The sequence below is a fragment of the Balaenoptera musculus genome, chromosome 1 (assembly GCF_009873245.2).
Source record: "Balaenoptera musculus isolate JJ_BM4_2016_0621 chromosome 1, mBalMus1.pri.v3, whole genome shotgun sequence".
NCBI classification, from domain to species: Eukaryota; Metazoa; Chordata; class Mammalia; order Artiodactyla; family Balaenopteridae; genus Balaenoptera; species Balaenoptera musculus.
Window position 1 is genome coordinate 73,399,789 of NC_045785.1, and position 21,142 is coordinate 73,420,930.

General features: G+C 35.2%; 1 protein-coding gene across 6 annotated transcripts in view; it reads right to left on the bottom strand.

Annotated features, from left to right (window-relative positions):
* TTLL7 (tubulin tyrosine ligase like 7) overlaps nucleotides 1–21,142 on the bottom strand; it is a 156,173-nt gene that overhangs the window by 28,694 nt on the left and 106,337 nt on the right. For all 6 annotated transcript variants that reach the window (XR_005022097.1, XM_036870837.1, XM_036870836.1 and 3 more), the window contains exons 14-18: nucleotides 18,798–18,884; nucleotides 14,497–14,692; nucleotides 10,784–10,989; nucleotides 9,567–9,701; nucleotides 7,699–7,779 (exon numbers count right to left, since the gene is read on the bottom strand). Coding sequence is in view for 5 of the 6 variants with exons in the window: in XM_036870837.1 (XP_036726732.1) it covers nucleotides 7,699–7,779; nucleotides 9,567–9,701; nucleotides 10,784–10,989; nucleotides 14,497–14,692; nucleotides 18,798–18,884 (705 nt within the window). In the remaining variant the exon portion in view is untranslated. The remainder of the gene's footprint in view (nucleotides 1–7,698; nucleotides 7,780–9,566; nucleotides 9,702–10,783; nucleotides 10,990–14,496; nucleotides 14,693–18,797; nucleotides 18,885–21,142) is intronic.

The window sequence follows — 21,142 nt, forward strand, 5'->3', positions numbered from 1 at the left end:
CCTACATCGTTGACCTTTAAATTTTACACCCATCAAGGAAAATTTGAAATAAGACACGTGTAAGAGTTTGTGTGTGTGGCATTCTAATCTTAAGAGTTTTGCAACATTCAAATGAGCAACTAGCAAAAGCTTCGATACTGGAGCAGAAAAAGTGAGATACACATTTCAACAATGGTTTCTAAATGGAATTAAGAGATTTAAATGAGAGTCTTGTGCATTCCACATCTAGAATTCTGCTTGGGACGTGGTTGTCTCTCAATCAATATTGTTGAGTGCATGTTTTAATGAGCAAATAAATAAATGAATGAATAAACAACTCTCAAAATCCCCAATAGTGCCTAGTATAGTTCTTGTACAAAATTGGCAACCAATAAATGTTTGTCAAATTAAATTGTATCACACACAACCTTTGTGGTAGTCATGGAGACATGCTATTTGAATCAACCAGCTTCTAAGAGTGCAGTTAGCTGACAGCGTCCATCCCCATGCAGGATCCGTTACAACAGTCAAGCCAAGCTTATACTCTCCCCAGACTGCTCCCGGCCAAGGATTGAGCATGGTTGGGATACCAGAGGGGGGCTATTTCTGCCCAGTGTGATCCCTCTAACAGGCAATCTGTGTTCTGGGCTCCCCATCAGCCTGACAGGCCTTTCTCAGAACTTCACTAAAGTCTGAAGATCTTCCTCCCCAGTCCTCCTGCCTTCCATTCACTGGTGTTAGAGCAATATTGTAGGTGGAAGGCTCTTCTACCTGGTCAAACTCTCTCTCCCCTTTATCCTTCTTGGCTGTCTTCTCTCATAAATGTTTTTCACTTCTAATTCTGTCTTATGTCTGCTTCCCAGGGAACTGAACTGACATAGTCATCCAATGATTATTGACTATCATCATAGTCCAAAGGATAGATCTGATTAATCCACATCTAGATGTTAAATTAGTTAAGTTCTTGGCCTTCTAAATGGGTAACTTTTAATAATACCTAATTCTACATTCTAAAGCTGACCCACATTTCTAGGTTTCTTTTTTGTCTTGGAAGCAGTTTCTAGCTTAATAAAGCAATAGCACAGGTTTCAAACAGATAGTCAAATGAAGAGTCAACATGTTACAACCCAACAGAGAAATTTTTATACTTCATTTATACATATTCTACATAAAATAATTCTACACATGAAGAGTTCTTAGTAAAATAAAATACATCAGAGAAACAGCCTGGCATGAAGATCCTTAGAAGGAAAAAAAGTCACCTGCATTTTACACCTTCTAAGCCTAGAGCACCTTGCCATATGATGGCTTACCTCCTCACAAGAACTGTCCAATACTTAATGCTACGAACCTCAGAGAAGTTGTGAGAAGTTACCTGCCCCCGCAAAAAGGGCAAGGGCAGTACTCAACCCAAGTCCATATGACTACAAGTCCAGTTCCTCTTTCCACTACCTATTATTGCCCCTTTAGTTTAATATCAACATATAAAAGCTTTAAAAAATTTTTTCAATACACTTTGCAGCTAATTATTATATTGGCTCTCTTGTTGTCAAGAAAAAAAATATTCCAGTCAGTCAGTCATTCTCTGATCCCACTTTACCTCTGATTTCATCTGAAATAAACAAGGTAGGGAATAATGTATAATATATACATTATTATAAATATATAAGGACGTCTCATCCATCGCTATATATCTGGGAAATTAGAGTCTGTTTTGGGGGAAAAAAAAGCCTTTTAAAGAACAAAATGGTTGATGAAAGAACAGGAAACAGAGTAATCGTAACAACTGCAAGAGAAGTTGCTACAGATAAGTTGCACACTGTGTAAATACTGGGCTTCCTCTTCTCATCATAACCTACACCTAGCATCCCTCAGCCACCTTTCCGGACCCTCCATGAACCTGGGCAACTTAGCAAGATAAACTTATTCTTGTTAAGATCAGCCCTTATGCTTCTCTGAGAGTCAAAATTCAAGCTATGAAATAATGCCATTTGCAGCAACATGGATGGACCTAGAGATTGTCATACTGAGTGAAGTAAGTCAGACAGAGAAAGACAAATATTGGGTTGGCCAAAAAGTTCATCCGTAAAGTGTAATGGAAAAACACGAACAAACTTTTTGGCCAACCCAATATCATATGATATCGCTTATATATGGAATCAAAAAACAAAAGGGTACAAATGAACTTACCTAAAAACAGAAATAGAGGCACACATGTAGAAAACAAACTTATGGTTACCAGGGGGTAAGGGAGGAGGAGGGATAAATTGGGAGATTGGGATTGACATATACACACTACTATATATAAAATAGATAACTAATCAGGACCTACTATATAGCCCAGGGAACTCCACTCAATACTGTGTAATGACCTATATGGGAAAAGAATCTAATAAAGTGGATATGTGTATAACTGATTCACTTTGCTGTACAGCAGAAACTAACACAACATTGTAAATTAACTATACTCCAATACAATTTTTTTAAAAATTCAAGCTATGAATTCTTCTGCCCAAAATAGAACTGTCTATTAAATTACCTTGTAGAAGAATGACTGTAACTGCTTGGGTAGCTTTGTGTTGGAGATGGGACATCTTATCACTGATAACAAGCACAAAGGAAATATAGTAGCTTTGATTAATGCCAAAATGGAAGATGCAACAAAGGAGCTCAAAGAAAAGGTAAAAAGGTGTTTAAGTTGTAATAAAAAACATGCCCTCTCTCATCAGTGCTCTCATTCCCTTAACATAACAGGGTATGATGAATACAGAGATGTAGCTGCACATCTGAGAACTGGAGGGAAGGATTACACAAAGATGACTTACTCCACATATTCTTAGAGTAAATCAGTATAGCAGAAGTCACTATACTGACACAAGTACTTGCTAGTAAATTTATAAGCAAGTATTTACTTTTACTCGAAATTTATAAACACAATTGAGCATAACAACCCTAAAACATGAAATAGATTATTTCTTCTAATTGATAAACATTATTACTATGCATGCACATCATTTGATCACCCCATACAATGTTTTATCAGACCTTCTCATATCACATGTTAAAAAAAATAACAGCATTATCTTAATTTGTTGATGTTCAGATAAATACATAGCACTAGTAAAGAAACAAGGGTAAAGAAAGAAGAAGCTAACTTGCTCTTGACAGAATCCACAAAAGAGTCTAGATTTGAATCAACTGAACAATGTTTATAGAAAGCCTACAGCTGACTACAAAGTAAGACGCACCTACCCCCCTCACCCCTGGCTTTTAGAAAGGTGGAAAAATTAATACAGAAACCTCTCAAGTCAGATCATAAGTACAACTGAGTATGAAGTACTGGGAGGATTTAGAATAGGGAAAGATAATATCTAGTTATGGGGGAATACAGACAGGCCTCACAGAAACGCCTGTGTCTCCCTGTCATTCTTTCATTTCTAAAAACATTATGTTAACTTGAAAAAAACAGAGATATACAAAAACAAAAGGAAACATGACACCAAATATTACCACTTTCCTTCCTCTGGCTCAGTAAGTCTATCCTCCAGAAATAAAATATCTTAATAATTCGGTACTTTTATTTTTAAAATTTTTTAACACTAGATATATATTTTTAAAACAGTAAAAATCACAGTGGTGATTTAAAGTAGGGCAACACATATTACTGTATAACTTGTTTGTTTAATTTACTATCTTGGTATCTTTGTAAGATGGCATATGAAAAGGAAAAAGGCATTCTCTCTTTGAGATGCCCAAGGCAATGGTGACCTTAATGGACATTCTTGCAAACCCTCTGATAGAATTTCTCAGCAGGAAAATAACCGAGAAGGTTCTCATCTAAGAACTTAGAAGGCTACACGTGGTCTGCCTAGATCCACGCTCTTAAATGCAGTAGCCACTAGACACATTTGGCTATTTACATTTACGTTAATTAAAATTAAAAGTTCAGTTCCTTAGTTACAATAGCCACATTTCAAGATCTCACTCAATGGCCACATGCAGCTAGTGACCACCGTATTGGACATCACAGATACAGAACATATCCATCATTGCAGAAAGTTCTATGGGACAACACTCATAGTAAATAAACCTGGTATTTTTATTTCACCTGGCTAGAGAATGGATTGGTCACAAAGACTGCATGGGTAACTAATGAAGAATAAAGATGAAGGCCACCCAAATCTGGAAGGCTCCCTCAGTGCCAACGTGAACCACACTTAGTTGGCACTCATCACTCTGAACCAGAATGCTTCCCATATGTGAGAAGAGATGCCTGAGGGCTGATGGACTCATGGCCTCCCAGAAACCATGCACTTGGTGGCTGCTTATCGCTTATATTCTTCACTCATGATTAGTAAAGTCTGGCTAATTTTACCAATGTACATATGTTGCATACGTCACAAGTCATAATCTTGTGCTATATCTCAAGTTAAGGTCTATGATTCCAGAATAGTACTCAATTTAACACAACTGAATAGTATGGATGTACTATAATTTATTTAACCATAAATCTACTGATAGATATTTAGGCTGTTTCAAGTGTTTTGCTTGCACAAATACCACTGCAGTGAATGCTTATGTGCATAAATCTTTTACACATACGTTTTATACAGATTATTATTCTGTAGGACAGAATGCTGGAAGTGGTTTTGCTGAGTCATAAGGTTGTGAACATTTGTAACTTTAATAGATACAGCAAGCTACCTTTCTAAAGAGCTGTACCAATGTGTTCTCTCTCTAATAGTATAATAAAGCCCCTTTTATCCAGACTATTTCCATCACTGGATATTATGTCTTATTAATTTTTGCCGATATGATGTTTTTTACTTGCTTTTCCTTCAGCATTAGTGAGGACAAGATCTAGTTACATGCTAATTGGCTCTTTGAAGATCCATAAATTGTCTTTTCATGGCTTTTTTTATATGCTTTTCCATTTTATTTATTAACTTTACAAGATAGTATGTCTTCTGCTGATTGATTGGTAGGAAGTATTGGTTTACTTGTGCTAGTTTGTGTTTTATGTGCTGCAAACATCTGTCCTCTTCAACATCCACCCCTTTCCCCTGCCACCCAATTCTCCTCACCACTTCTGCCTTTTAACCTGGTTTAAGACACCCTTTGCCATCCATTAAGTTTTTATGTCATCAAATCTGTCGTTCTTCTCCCTTATGATTTCTGGGTTCTAAAACCTAAGTCTTCCTTAAGAAGTTGTTTCTTCATTCTAAGATTATAAACATAGCTTTCTGTATTTTCTTTTAAACTTTTAATATTTTTTTACATATAAAACTATCATCTATCTGGAATTTATTTCTGCATATGGTAAGAGGTAAGGCTGCAACCTAATTTTCTTACAAATAGGTAGTCAATTGTTTCAGTATCATTTAGGGGAAAAAATTATCTTTACTTCACTGATTTGAAATGTCACATTTATCAAGTATTAATATCTTATAAGCATTTTAATCTGTTTCTGGGTTATCTATTTTGTTTTAATTACCAATTTAGCTAAATTCTTCTATCTTCTAGGTTACAAAAAGTACACGGACTTGAAAAGATTCAGGGTTCCAATTCCACTAAGAGGTCCTTATTTTAATGAATAAGGCCACAGTTAGTGACTTGAGAAACAGGAGTTCTGAGCTTACAGTACGTTTTCAATCTACTTCTGTTACCAGCTTTGTTACACCCTCCTCAACAGCAGCACAGTGTTTGGCACATGACAGGACACTAAGTTGTCCTTTGTTGAATGAGTTAATGCTTAATAATGAGTTCAGTTTACTCAGAGGAAAGTACATAACTTCAAAGTCATTATCTGATCCGTGTCAACTTTCAGCTTACTAGCAATAAATCCTAGAAAGGGGAAGTAATAGTTTGCACTATTTAGGAATACAACAGCTTCACTAAAGCTACTAAAATAGCACATCTCCCCCCAGATAATGTTGCAATGCATCTATGGGCCCCTCGGGCTGCGGGCCACTCTCCTCTCCTACTCTCTGAGATGTTGTACTGTCTCTGCAAATCTCCAAAGCCCCTCCCCATTGGAGGAAAACCTTCACATCTTCCCACCACAATGCCACAGACTCTACCTTCCCTCCTATTAGAATAAGTGCTCCTGGTTAGGACAAACCTTCCCAGCTTACTTACTTCGAGGATTTTCTATCACCTCTCTTTCCTGTACCATTCCTCTCTTCTAGATCATTCTCATCAGCAACTAACAAGTGTAAATAGCTTCATGTTAAAAAAAAAAAAAAAAAAAAAAAACACCTTGTCCTTAACCCACATCCCTCTCCAGCTACCATCACATTTAACTTTCCCCTCTATAGCAAAATTCCTTGAAAAAGTGCCTGGACTAGCTGTGCTTTTTCCCATATCTTGAACCTACTCCATTCAAGTTTTACTCCCCACCATTCCCCTGAATTTGTTATGATCAGGTAACCATTAACCTCCAAGTTGTCAAAAACAACAGTCAGGTCTTGGTGTTCATCTTATAACTCCTATCAGCAACATCTGACTCAGTTGATCACTCCATCCCTGAAATAATTTCTTTACTTGGTCTCAAGGACCCCAAGTTCCCATGGTTTTTCATACTTAACTGGCTGCTCCTTCTCAGTCCCCTTAGATTAATCCCTCCGCCCCATCTCTCTGATTTCTATACATAGAAGTGGCCCAGGGCTCAGTCCTCAAAACTCTTCTCTTTTCTAACCACACTTACTCTCTAGGTAATCTCATCTAGTCCCAAGGCTTAAATATCCTAGTGACCCTTAAATTTTGTATCTCCATATGCAACCTTAGCTCTGAACTAAAAAACTCTACACCTACACACTCAATATCTTCAGTTGGATGTCTAACCAATATATCAACCTTAGCAGGTCCAAAATCAAAGTAAAACAAAACAACAGGAACAACAAAGCCCTGCTCTTTCTCCAGCATCCACCCAATTCAGTTACCACCCTAGCTAAGCAACCATGAGCTTTTGCCTCAGTTACTCTAAAAACCTTCTACCTGGTCTCTACTTCTTTTCTGCCACATTCCCTCTCCCCTAGTTCTATTCTTCACAAGTAGCTCTCATGAACCTTCTAAATTATAAACCAGACTATGTAACTCCTCTGCTCAAAGTTTTCCAGTGGTTTTTCATCACTTGGAATAAAACCCAAAGACTGTCCATGGCCTGTAAAGTTGTGATCTGACCCCTGCTTATCTATCCAACTGTCACCTCCACATCACTCACTCTTAACCAGCACAAACCAATTATCCTGTAAGTAAGGAAATAAATGGTGTCTCCTGTCTCATGGATACATCAAGCTAACTTCTACCCCAGGGCCTCTGTATCTGCTCTTCCCTCTGCCTGATGCATTGTACCTACAGATGTCTGCATAGTATTTTTCTCATTTCATTTAGGTCACCTTCTCTCAATTTTTTAATCCTGATTTATTTTTCTTCATAGTACTTAATACTACCTTACCTTCTAGTATATATTGGTTTATTGTCAAACACCTTAACTAGAATATAAGCTCTATGAGACCATGGAATTTTTTTTTAATCTACTTGTTTGCCCTCAGAAGCTAGAACAGTGCCTGAAACATAGTAGATACTCAATAAATATTTGTTGAGGAAATGAGTAAGCAGATGAGCATTTATATAGTTTGATTATGAATGTGGCTTAATGATCTTAGCTTAATACATAATCCAAAAGAGCAAACCTGTTTTTGGGTATTCATTACTCACTTTTCGTTGCTTTACAGAGTCCAATTTTATGAGCCAATATGAAGCCACTTTTGTTTTATGATACTTCCAGTTATCAATGATCTGTTTTGGGGGAGAAACATTAAGAAATTTAATCTAATTAATTTGTGAAATGAAAGCACTATAATACTATTTGCAATAAATGTCTACTTTCATAAAAAGACATGTGAAAAGACTTTCAATGTAATATAAAGAAGCCATCTGAATTTAAAGCTTTTCTCTTCTTGCTGTAAAAAGCACACAATCTCTAATGATTGAAAGTCAAATGTCTTCAGGAATATAAGGTTTGGAAAGAAGCCCAAAACATAGATTTTTCATTTTAATTCCAAGAACTGTATTTACAACATCATTCACAGTAACAAAATATTGAATAACACATTAGAAGATAGCCTATATTTAATTAGGATTCCATTATCCCCCTATTTTGTTTTTTGTGCAAATCTGCAAAATTACTGAATATATATTCTAGTTATATACGTTATAATAAATAGATTAAAATAGTTGCTGCATAAGTAAACATATAGTAAATAATCTAATGTCTTGTATAATTATTAATATCTTTTATCAATTATATAAGCCTATATACATGTTCTTTATAGAACAATCACAGTAGCCACAAATATTAGTTCTACTGTCAGATTATCTAATTTTTCATCTAGCTGATTCAGAAAGGTATTACATAATTTATATCTCTAAGAAACAGAAATAAAATGTCTGGTACAAAGACGTCCTACTTTATTGAATAAGATAACATACGTAAATAAAAATATATCTAGCATAATGCTTTATAACTAATGTTCATTTTTCTTCCTCTTCCCCTGATGTAACAAATAGCACCTCATTTGCAAACAAGATACCATTTCACTTTTTAAAAAATACATAACAAATGCAAAGCATAATATTTGGGGATTTTGGTTATAACTATGTTATGACTACTAAATACAAATTGCCATTACTGATTTGTTAACTAAGAAAGTCTTTTTTATTATTGTTTTTTGTTTGTTTTGTTTGTAGACAGCGCTTTAGACAGGTCTAAAGTAAAGCTAAAAAGTGAAAAAAGTCAAATGTATGGCTGTGGTTTTTATCCTACAACTGGCCACTAGATGGTGCCTTCTCCTCTGGATAAAAAAACACAAAAAACAGGGAAACCAGAAAACAACGTTCTATTCTGAGGAATTATCTAAGAATGACAATTTGAAAAGAATGCTTGAATGAAGAAATAGAACTTTGAGTGAAGAAATGCTCTTTCACCAAAAATATTCGAATAACTTGGACCTTCTTTCTAAATTAGGAGTAAGTCATTGACTTTAATGTGAATTTTAGGACTCTGACATTTTAGAACCTTCCACTGGGTGGTGCAAAGGCTTGTGTAACAAGAAAACACACACAACATAAGCCATTTCAAAATCTGACTAACACCATGCAAGGTGTCACATTCAAATAGTCCTGACACTTTATGCCCATGGCCCCACTTTTTTCCTTATTATCTCATTCCATATTAGATCTTTCTAAATAGTTATAGAAGCAGCCTTAACTCGATGTGTCTTTAATCATTAAGAACAATAATTATTTAACACTAATTATTTTCACTTGATGAAGCATCATTAAAATAGAACTATACACTAAAAGATATTTTGCATTGCTGATTATAAATGTGATCTCATTGCTCATGAATCATAACAATTAAAATAACCCCTGTATCTTCTAAAGCTCGTGGAGGTTGAAAAGAACATCAATTAAGTTTACTATGTCACTGAGGATAATGCCATCAAGCAATAAATTTTAATATTTTAAGAAGAAGAATAAAAAGGTATGAGCTCCTTGGTATTTTATATACATCAAATACTCACATCTTCTATCAGAAGTAATGATTCTGCATCTGATTTTCCTGGAAACCGGATCTTCATGTCCTTGAGAACAAATAAGGTCTGACTTGTTAGATCGTCTTCTTGTTCTTTTGGTCTCAGTTGCCGCAAAGACTCACTCTTAAATTTGAAAGAATACAGATATTTGGAGGGGGTCTTATTTCATTGTGCCACTATAATCTGAAAGATATTTCTAGGTAAAAATCATGCACTTTTAATTGGAAAAATAACAATGAAAAAGGAAGAAAATAATGTTTTTACATTTATTCTTAGCATTAAAATCTTAGGATTAAAAGGGTATGATTTCCCAAGAGTGTCTTTCACACTTCCACACAGTTGTATTTTATGTAGCTCAAAATACTAAAACAAAAATACAAGTGTTTAAAAAAGACTTCCTGGTCAGTTTCATTTTCTACATATACCTTAGGCAATTCTTGATTAGAAAAAAAAGCATTCATTGTTACCCAGTGAAATTCATTCACTTATATTCTTCAGACTCTTCCCTTTGGAAGCAACATCCACATTAAATAAACAAATTAAATAAGTCCCTGGTCTATGTGAAGGTACATGGAGATATCTATTTGAGCATTTACAAGTAAGCCTGGTTGCAAAATAAATTCACTGACTTCCTCAATACTGAATCTCTGGGATTTATGCTAAGACATATATATATATATATATATATATATACACACACACACACACACACATATAAACATAAAACTAATACTATATGTTAACTTAATATACAGAAAACATTATAAACAATGCCATACTTCAGTGCTCTAAGGATAATTTACCAATAGTTTATTTTTGTAACCTATTAATCAATAGTCCCATTAAGGAAAATTTTCCATACAACAAATTTCCCCAAATTTACAGATATACTGTACAGTACACTGCAAAATCACATATTTACTCAGATGATCTTCAACAAAATTATCCTACTCCATCAGCAAATGGAAAATAAAATACTATTCTCAGTGTTCATCCTCAAGTTCTGTGATACAGTGAAGTCTGCCTTTTAAGAGTCCATACTCAGTTATAGGTGAAGAAAGATGAATAAACCCAAATTCCAGGAGACCATGAGTTGAATTATAGAAAGGATCTAAAGTTCAATCTGTCCTCCTCCTAGCTAATCTCTTTGCCACTTAAATCCTAAGTACAGCGCTAATCTCAGAGGAGCAAAACAGAAGACTTACCATCGGAGAGTCAGTAGAGCTGGCATCATTACTTTGAGGCAGATGCCTCATGTAGGAGGAAGCACGGTTTAAAGAATGTGACCGAGACCCTGAAGCTGACCGGGATGATGATATCACTTGTTGAGCAGAAAAGGGGCGGTTGTCTGCACTGGATGATGATTGAGAAGAGATGGACCGAGGGCAACTGACTGAACGCCTTATGGAGCCTATGGATGATGGAGAGGAGGGATCGCACAGTAGCAGAGTTAGTAGAAGTTCTCCACTGTATTGGATCTATACAGAGTAATGAGTAGCAGGGTGGCAGTAAATGTCAAAGCATAGGCATCATCGTGAGAATATGAGTTTCGAGTTAATTCTTCAATTTAAGCAGTGAACTTGGTGCAGAACCCCTGTCATGTATAAAGAATGGCTATCATGAGAATAATACTTAAACGGTACTTGAATGTTCTATTCTCAAAACATGACATAAAAGGAACAAAAGAAAGGAATGCTAACATGTATGGAGCACCTTCTATAAACCAGGCATCATGCTAGGTGCTTCACTTTTATTTTTGTTCTCACAGAAACCCTCCGAAATACAAATCTCCATCACCTGGAGACTCAGAGAAAGAAATTTCTCAAGGTCACATGACAAGAAAGTTACCAAGTTCAGATTTAAATCCTGACTTAATGGCAGCAACCTCCCTCTTTCTATAATGTCATGATGCCACCTACTATCTTTGGACTAGACTGGTCACTTATTAGAATCTGTGTAGAGGTTAGAAATAGAATGTTTTACAGCAGGATTCATAAGGGGAAATGGATAGGAGTCTATAGAATGGCCAGGATAAATGGATGTTATAAAATTTAGGGCCCATGAGAATAAAATAATGATAATAAAACAGAAGAAAAACAAAGATTACCCTAATGAAGTTTAAATATGTAACTGGTTATTATAAGAGTAGTACTAGACAGATAAGTCTTCTTATTCACAGGACAGAAGAATTTTAAAAATTAGATTTACATTCCTATAGTAAAAGATTTAAGTGAAGAAAAATGTCTGGATCAAAAGGGTTGTTATCAGAACAACTAGGGAAAACCAAAGAACATCTTCCTCAGGGCATATTGAGAACATTTCAAAAAGAGAACCAACTATTCCAGATAAATTTTAATTCCTGACACAGAGAAATAGAATATCACTCAATATTATCAACATTTATATCTTTTTTAGTACATATATTCTATATACCCTCTGTTGTATATTCTCTCTCTGCTTGGGAAATATATCAATCACTCTTCATTAATTAAATAATTTAATAAAACTCACATGAAGGCAGGTTGAATACCCAAATATTTCTCTTCATTAGCTGTTGAAAAAATTTAAACCTTTATAAAGGCAATGGACATGAACCTTATATTTAGGGAAGTATTTCTAAAGAATATTTTGAATTGATGACAAGTCTAATAGTCCTCTTTTGGTTCTGGAGAGGACCAAAAAAGTATACTTATTCAAGCTATAAAAGATGTTAAAAAAAAAAAAAAAACCTTCCATTTGTTCCAACTATTAACCTCCTTCTGAACCTGAAAGTCACACTATTTTTTTAAAGAACGGTGCTTCCAAAAAGGGCTGTGTGGGGTACATAACACTGGTCAATCTTCTACTAAGAAATACCCATAAGCATGTACTAATACCTACACCTTGGCCCTGCTCTCTTCAAGGGCTTACGATGATGGGTTTGGACATATATAATCTGATCATAGCTGCAGAAAGAAATATCCTTTCTCTTGAGTCACCAGAGATTTCCATTTTTTCCTCTGCATACACTAGAATTCAGACAGAATAACTAAATAGCTACACATGCCAATGATACTTAGGTAGATTAACAAAAAATGGTTGAAACTTGCATACACAAATTATCTGAGAAAAAAATACTTCATATAGTTTTGCGTAGGACTACCATATATCAAATCTAAATATATCCTTTGGTACTGTAACAAGTTTAAATTGCCTAAATTAACTATCTACAGCAGAAAGCATTGTACATAATCTGGATTTTTGTCCTCGGTTATCAACATCCCTTTGTAGAGAAAACTCAAGGAGTGTTTGTGGCTAAAATATTCCTTAGTGTAAGATTAAAGAGGGAATATAAAACAAATTGAAACCCTTGCTGCAATTCTTAATGACTATAAAAACAAATAACCAATAAGGAAAAAGATATTAATTGAAATAGACTAGCTTTAAAATGTGAATTTATACTTAAAAACATTTCTAGTATACTCTTTGTCTGATCTCAATTTATTAACCTATTGGTCTGAGAAGAAAGAAGAATCTCAGAGCTATAGGAGCCCTAGCAATTTTTTCTCACCCCTACCCTTATCCTCTGTCAGTCCCTGCTGCTAAGGATACACACATTAGCCAGTAGGAAAGGGGCTCCAAAACTGACAAAATCTGGGCAGAACAATGTCAGCTTCCAAAAGAGAAACAGAGCCATACTTACACAGAGAGGCACTGAAAGTACTTAAGGAGTCTTTAAGAAAAAGGGAAATAATAGATAAAACAGCTTACAAACTCTGGAACAGGTGCTCAATAAACATATATTAAAGGAGTAAATAAACAAATGAAATGGAACATAATACATCGTTTCCCCTCCAAACACATAAGCCCTCAAAGACAGGAACTTTAGCACGTATCTTTATGGAATAATTTGGAAGTAAAAGAAAGACCATTAAAAATCTTCAACTATTATAGGTCTGCATTCCTTATGCATTTTCTCATAAGTCTGGAAGGCCAGGTTTAAAACATACATATTATCAGGTAACTATTAAACCATTGCTGGAGATAGAGCAATAAAGGCTCAGAAATGTGTTTATAGCGTGATTGGACCGGTCCCTTTGTGGAGCCCTAGGATGAGGGAGGACAAGGCAAACAGAGAGATGAGAAACAGAGGTTAAGAAAAGTCCTGCTTTGGAGGCAGCATCAGGAAGGGGTATCCGACTGAGCCTGGGCAACAGCAGTACCACACTGGACATCTGGGGATGAAAGAATAACAGACACAATAGTGGACATTTGGGATCGAAGAAGGAATGAAAGACAGGAGAATGGAAGAGAGAGAAAATGGGAAAAGGAATAAAAGATGAAAGAGGAAAAAGGCAGCAGGAAAGGAAGGAGACAGAGAAGCTGGTTGGTTCCTCTCCTGAATACTTCCTTCCTATACACCGAAGCCCTGACTGAAGTGCTTACCCGTGACGAAAATGGGAGGGAACAAAACTTCAACTATTTCACAATTGTGTGGCTCACAGATACATTCAAGTCAAATGCCTAGAGAGATACACACATTTTTAAAAACAGGCGAGAATATGAAACAAAATGAGTGCCAGAGTGGGGAATACAATGAGAGAATATTTGAGCTTAAAAGAGAATGCACTCATCAGATCAACCATGAGGCACATTTTATACAATTCATGCAGAAATCTAGGACTTAACAAAAACTTTGAAATATAGAAGAATGGACTGTAGAGATCCTTAAGTCAACTCTTTTGTTTTCTATTTGCAGACCCCGAAAAGGGTTGTGGGATCCAGACCTAATCAAGTTCTGGTTGGAGAAGGAAGTGGGAGAGAATCCAGGTCTCCTCACACACAAGGGTTCATTTGGCCCAAGATCTTTTTATTGAGTTCAGTAATTTCAGTTCCATAATTTTTCACATAACAACTAAATTAGAAGAAATTAACTTACTGGATGGTTGGATTAATCTGTAGTGGTTGGACTGTTTAAGATTATATGTAACTTGATTTTCTGTTTTCTTATTTTGGGACTCTTCTTTTTCATTTTCCTCTGATTCTGAGCTGCTGCTACTACCATAGCTGCTGTCACTGCTGTAGTACTTCTGTCTTTTTGTGATCTCGGTACTCTCGGGCATGGAAGACAGAGGCTAAAATGGAAGGAAATGTGATATTTTGTTAGAATTCAAAAAGGCTCATTCACATGATTAATTACTATTTTTAATTTCCCACTTATGATTGCTGCTTTTCACTTAAGCCTGAAAAATCCCCCCAAAGTACTATTGCTCTAATGCTATCCACTAATTGTTCTGTTTCTGTGAAATATTCTTTCTTAAATAATACAGTTCAGTCATAATGAGGAAAATGCTGTTTATGCACGATTCAAATGAAGGACCAAAATATCCACAAAGAATAACAGAATAAAGAAAAAACATTTGAGATAAAAACATAAAAATCAAACATAGCTTTTCTTCATTCCATGCAGAGTGATTACTCATTACTCATCAAGACTCAGAGGTATACCTCTGTTGTATCCCTAATGTTCAAAATCACTCAACAAATGCGTATTTGTGTGTGTGTGTGTGCACTTGTGAGAGAGAGAGAGAGAGAGGAGAGGAGGGGAAGGAGGGGCAAGAGAGGCAAAAGTAAAATAAAAAAAGGAAGCAGCAGCCAGATAAACCACTATAAGTAAAATAATCCACTATCAATAAAGTAGGCCACATCTTAAAACAGAGCCTACGAGCCTATGATGCACTCAGATAATATGCAACAAGAAGCAAGGTATTCCTCACATGTCTAATTTCTCTTTGGACATTTTTAGAAATAAAAATTTTTGTTAATTATCCACTTTTCCAAATTGGCCATGCACAAACTCACAGCTTTTCTTGGAGGATTCCTACCTCTGTTACATAGGATCTGGCCATAATGGAGCAACATTACTTTTCATTGCCCACACTACATTTTCAAAAAGGGATATAATGTAAAAATCAGTATGGCATAAATTTTTTAGAGGATAAGTGCCATGTAGAAGGGTAAATCTGTAAAGATTTAAAACGCCAGGCTATCATGTTCCAATATCTCCATCAGAATCACTTGTCTCCGAATCTCCCAATCAATGTGTTTCCAATGATGCCAGCTGAAGGAATAAAAGATAAGGAAAGTGGGACATCTTCACTTCAGAAAGAATGTGCACAACCAAGAGCACGACAGTTTTGTAACTTAGTTATTTTAAGAGACAATTACACATGCCACATGCCTCTTATTCCTCCTGGGGAAGGTTCCTGCAGTTGTATACTAGTTTCTTGTTCTCTGTTAAATCAAACAAAAATGCTTTGATGTTAGGATATACCATAATGAAATCCTTGGTTACCCTGAGATTTCACTGAAATAAGGTATATCCTCTCATGGAACAGTGTAGGATGAAAGACAAAGAAAGAAATAGCGTTTCACGAAGTGCCTGGAATACATAGTAAGCCAAAGCATAATGTTCTTAAAGTTACTGTCTTAGCAAAGGATGAAAAATAACCAAAGCAGAGAAGTAGTTTAATACACTAAGGTACCAACTTGTGTTTAAAAATATGTTCGCCTTTTGGTAGTCTAATATTTACTGAGCACTAACAATGTTCAAAGAGATATGCATAAAAACATTTACCAGTAACACAATCATCAAGCATTTTGATAGTCTTAGGGAATATGAATTCTAGAGGAAGGATGTTTCTTCAGAAGTCTAGCATACCCAGAAGAAACAGTGGCACAATCAGGCTTGCTAGTAGTGCCTTCCTTCAAGTAGGCAAACAGCTTTAAAGTTTCTTAAGGAGCTTGACTACATAATGAGTTACTCGATCCTATAAAGAATCACAAAGGGAAACGGATAGTTGAACCTTTGTGTCATATATGCATTTGGGATTTGTTAACCAATACACTGTTAAAGCAATAAGTAATAAGAAGTCACAGCAACATAAACTCCAAACAGTGCCGTAACTACAAAATGGAATTTGTAAACCGGTGTTGAGTTCTGACACAAACCATACCATCTATTTTTATGTCCAACTGTATTATGAACTGGTTTATATATTAAAATATATATAAATGGCACAAAGAATAATAAAACAAATACCAAGTACCTAGCACCTAGCTGAAGAACAATGTAATACTTTATGTGATATTATTTACATAGCTAATTAATACTTCTTAGATTCTCGAATAAGGGAAAGTTATTTCTCCCAAGTTTAATTTAACCTTGATAACCTTCAATTATTCTACCAGTTAAGACACTGGAAATCAGTGTTTGACATATGATAACAACCCTCTAAAAAGGAAAGGCTGCTTTGAAGTTTGGCTCACTCCAGACCCTCAGTATACCTAAGGTTAGAAGTTATAAAAATACTTTTACTTCAGACTGATCATGCAGTTTTCAACACTTCGAAATATTTCTGGTGTTAATAACTATAGGAACTAACCAATTCATTTCATTTCAACGAATACATTGTTAGTTCCTACTATTTGCCTGGAATAAGAGGGGTTGAAAAATACACAGTGTGAGTTCTGCCCTCTAGGAGGTTATATTTTTATTTGGATGATAAGCCTTATTTGATGAAGCAAAGGAAAATATAAGACAGTAGAAGACTGACTTAGAGCCTTTGCATTTGCCAATCTGCCATGAATATTGTGCCCACAGGTTGCCTCACATGTGGTTTGCCAAATTGCTAAATAATCAATATACAAAGTTTAGAGACTTTCCAATGTTTTCCAAAATGAAGCAATAACTCATGAAGGTATTCACTTTTACAGATACTCTAAAAAAATATTTGTTCCAAAGGAATTATCAACAACATCTTCTACAGTTCTTTGATATAGAATACATAATTCAGAAGAACAGTGCCTGACATTCAAGGTCTCTGGTCTTCATCAGATATGTATCTTTTACCAGGTTCATCTTGCACCAATTTACTCTCCAAGAACCTTCCACCTGAGTCATACCAAATTCCTTGTCATTTCTCCAACACCCTAGGCAGCATCATACCTCCATGTCTTTGCCTTTAATGTTCAATTCAAATGGCACTGCCTTTATGAAGCCATCCATAATCTACCAATCCCTTTCTTCTCTATGTTGCTGTAGCACTTCCCACTCCCTTAATTACAGTACTTGCCACAATATACCCTGGTTTTTGGTTCACCTATCTGCCCTTCCACTAGTCAGTGAGGTCCTTGTGGACACATTCAACAAATTTAACTAATGGTTTTGAGAACCTACTAAGTGCCAGATGCTGTGCTAGGTGCTAGAGATGTAAAGATGAAATACACCTCCTATCCTCAAGGAACTTACAAGCTCATACTAAGGCAAGCATGCAAACAATTATTTGTCACAGCTGCTCTATAAAAGTGTCATTTGTGGTACAGCAATAGAAGGAGGGGACAGAAGATCTATGTCCAACTAGGAGAATGAGGGAAGATTTCACAAAAGCAGCAATGGTTCAGCTGGATTAGGAGGGGGGTCTCTAATCAATCAAGTAATGAATCAATTATTCTTTTAATAGGCAAGCATTCCAGGCGTATAGAAAAAGCATGAAAGCATGACAGAGCATGATGTATGTGAGGACATAGTAATAGTTCAGTATTGCTGAAATGTAAAGTGAAAAAAAGCAGAATGAAAAAACTTTCCAAGACTTTACAAATTCAACTCTTTCCTACTCTACTAGCAAGGACTTTGACATATAACAAAAGAACATGTGGATGTCATCACCACAGAGCAGATGAAGGTAAAGCAAACACCTGCCTATTTTTGCCAGCATGACAGCTTTCTATGTCTTCCTAGAAACTGTAACTATTTTTCCTTACAAAATTTCAATATTGCCCTGCCATCAAAAGATGGGGCTCCCCATTAGGATCTCTGGAGTCATGATTTGCCTGATCTATAATGCTACTCTTCTCTGATAATCATATGTTTGGAGATAGGAAAACATAACACTGAGTAAAGAATGAGGGTACCAGTTCTAGGTTCTACTTGGCCCTGACTCACAAGGCTTTCACTAGATGAGGGAAAGAGTTAGAAAATGAGGAAAACTATCAAAACAAAACAAACTTCTCCTGAGTATAAGAAAACATGATCTTCCCAATTCTATCTTTACTGGAAACATAGTCCACAGAGTTCCTTGAAAGTGGCATCAGTCATTCTTACAGTGAGAAATACGAAGGGAAAATCAACTGTCCTTAGTAGAGTCTACTATGATATTAAGGAAGATAAAGGTACTGCACCTTTGGTCCTCGAGACTTGGCAGTTTTGCCCATCAACTTTTCGTCATCAATTTCACATTGTTCCAGAAGATCCAAAATATCTTCCTCCTTAAAAAATATTTAATTAAAATCGTGATCACTAATGGACTCCAGAATTAATTAAAAGATTATTAATCTTGTGTACAAGGATTCCGAACAGTATTTAACAAAGATTGCTCAGATCAAATGAGAAATAAAAGTTCATGGCAAACCCTCTTAAAGAAACTCTCACTAAAACCTGGCAATAAAAATAATACTTAGCTGAAATCTATTATGTATTGATTACCATAAACAAATATATCCTTATGTTCTAGTATACTATTAAAATCTTAGAATACAATACTTCAATAAATTAGCCTATTGGACACTTTAAAATTTCTAAAAGTTCACTCTAATTTTTCCAGACCACAATTTCATCAATCATTGCTGTATCAATTAGTGCAAAATAATATTACAACTGCAGACAGAACACTGATGATTGGCCTAATAGTTTCATTTAGAACAATCTAATGTTAGTATTTAGGTAATAGGCACAATTTAATAAAACTTTAAAATTTTTAACTATTGCACACAAGTATCTTTAGATCTTTATGAAAGGTTTTCACTCTATAGGCCTAACACCTTTTCTCATGCTCTTCTAGAGTCACTTTGAGGTCAAAGGGTAAAGTTATAAAAGCATACACCCAAGTGGATGTTGAGCAAACCAGAGCAATAGGAGTACAACAGCTTTACTAAACGAGGTAGAGTTAACTGCTTTCATTGTGTTATTTATTCAACCTATAAAAATATCACATCTTCATTTATATATTTATGATTTATATCTGTGTTTCTTTTTTTAAAACAAGGGTTTCAGAGAAACTAGAAATCTCACTATGCAGTGGAAATTGGTAAAATAGGTTACTCTTCATCCCAATCTAAGATTTAGCTATTAAAATATCAAAAGACTCTTAATATAAAGTTTGATTAATCAATAATCCTACAAAGGATTCCAAAGACAGCAGCACAAGACAGTTGAAAAGTAAGGAGTTTTGCTTCTGTTTAGGAGAAAGAAGGTCATATAGACAGCATTTTCATCCTAAGAGCTAAAAAAAGATAATCATATTTTTTAAGACATTAGGAAGCTGTGGATAAAAGTAGTGTAAAAGGAATTATACCAGAGAGGGAAAAGTTCTCCCTAGGTGAGCAGAGATAAGTGGCCACTTTCTACTTTACATTCATTTGTCAGGTCTGGACACATATGAGCAGAGATTATGTCTATAATAGAGAGATTCTGTGGGGGTAAAGAGAATCCAATGGAGTTTTCAAAGGTCACGTGGGCTACTGAGACATCTAGAAGAGCCCCACAGAGCTGGTTCTCTTTGCCTGCTGGGTCTTTCCAATAGCAATTTTAGGTGAGTATGTAGTAGAATAGGAGGATAGAAGCATGGATGGAAAACCAGAACTAAAGAGAAGCTCACGCGCTGCAACAAAGAGCTCCCGCTGCAACGAAAGATCCCGCATGCCTCAATGAAGACCCACGTGCTGCAACTAAGGCCCGCCGCAGCCAAAATAATTAATTAATTAATTAATTAAATATTTAAAAAGAAATTAAATAAATAAATAAAACTATAACCATCGCCTGTAGTGTACACATTATTTTCAAGTAGACTTGGACATTCACTAATATAAGTACCATATTGAGTTAAAGCAAGTCTCAATTTATTTTACAAGACTGAAATCAGAATATGTTTTCTAACACCAATGAACTACACTAGAAACTTTACCAAAAATAAAACTAGAACTTTTTAAATGTATGGAAATTAAGCAACAAACTTCTAAGTAACCAAAATAAAAATCAAAAAATAATTTGAAATGCAGTTAATAAAAATACAATATATAAAAATTATAGATATAAGGGTAATATACAAAAATAATCAGGTGTTTATATCCTGGCAACAAATTAAAAATAAAAAAATTTACAAACAATATTACCAACAACAGCAGCAAAAACATCAAATACTTAAAAATAAATTTAATGAAAGATGTGCAAAAACTATAAACTGAAAACTACCAACATAGCAGAGTTATTAAAGATCCAAGTAGATGGAGAGATATGCCATATTAATGGACCGGAAGACTCAGTATTGTTAATTCCCCAGAAGTTGTTTTGTAGATTCCTCAGTCCAAATTAAAATCCCAGCAGCCTTTTTTTGTAATTAAAAAATTAATCAAAATTTAGAATCAAACTGATTCTAAAATTTGTATGAAAGCATAAAAGGACCTAGAAAAGCCAAAAGAGTTTTAAAAAGAATAAATTTGAGGACTCACACTACCTAGTTTTGAGACTC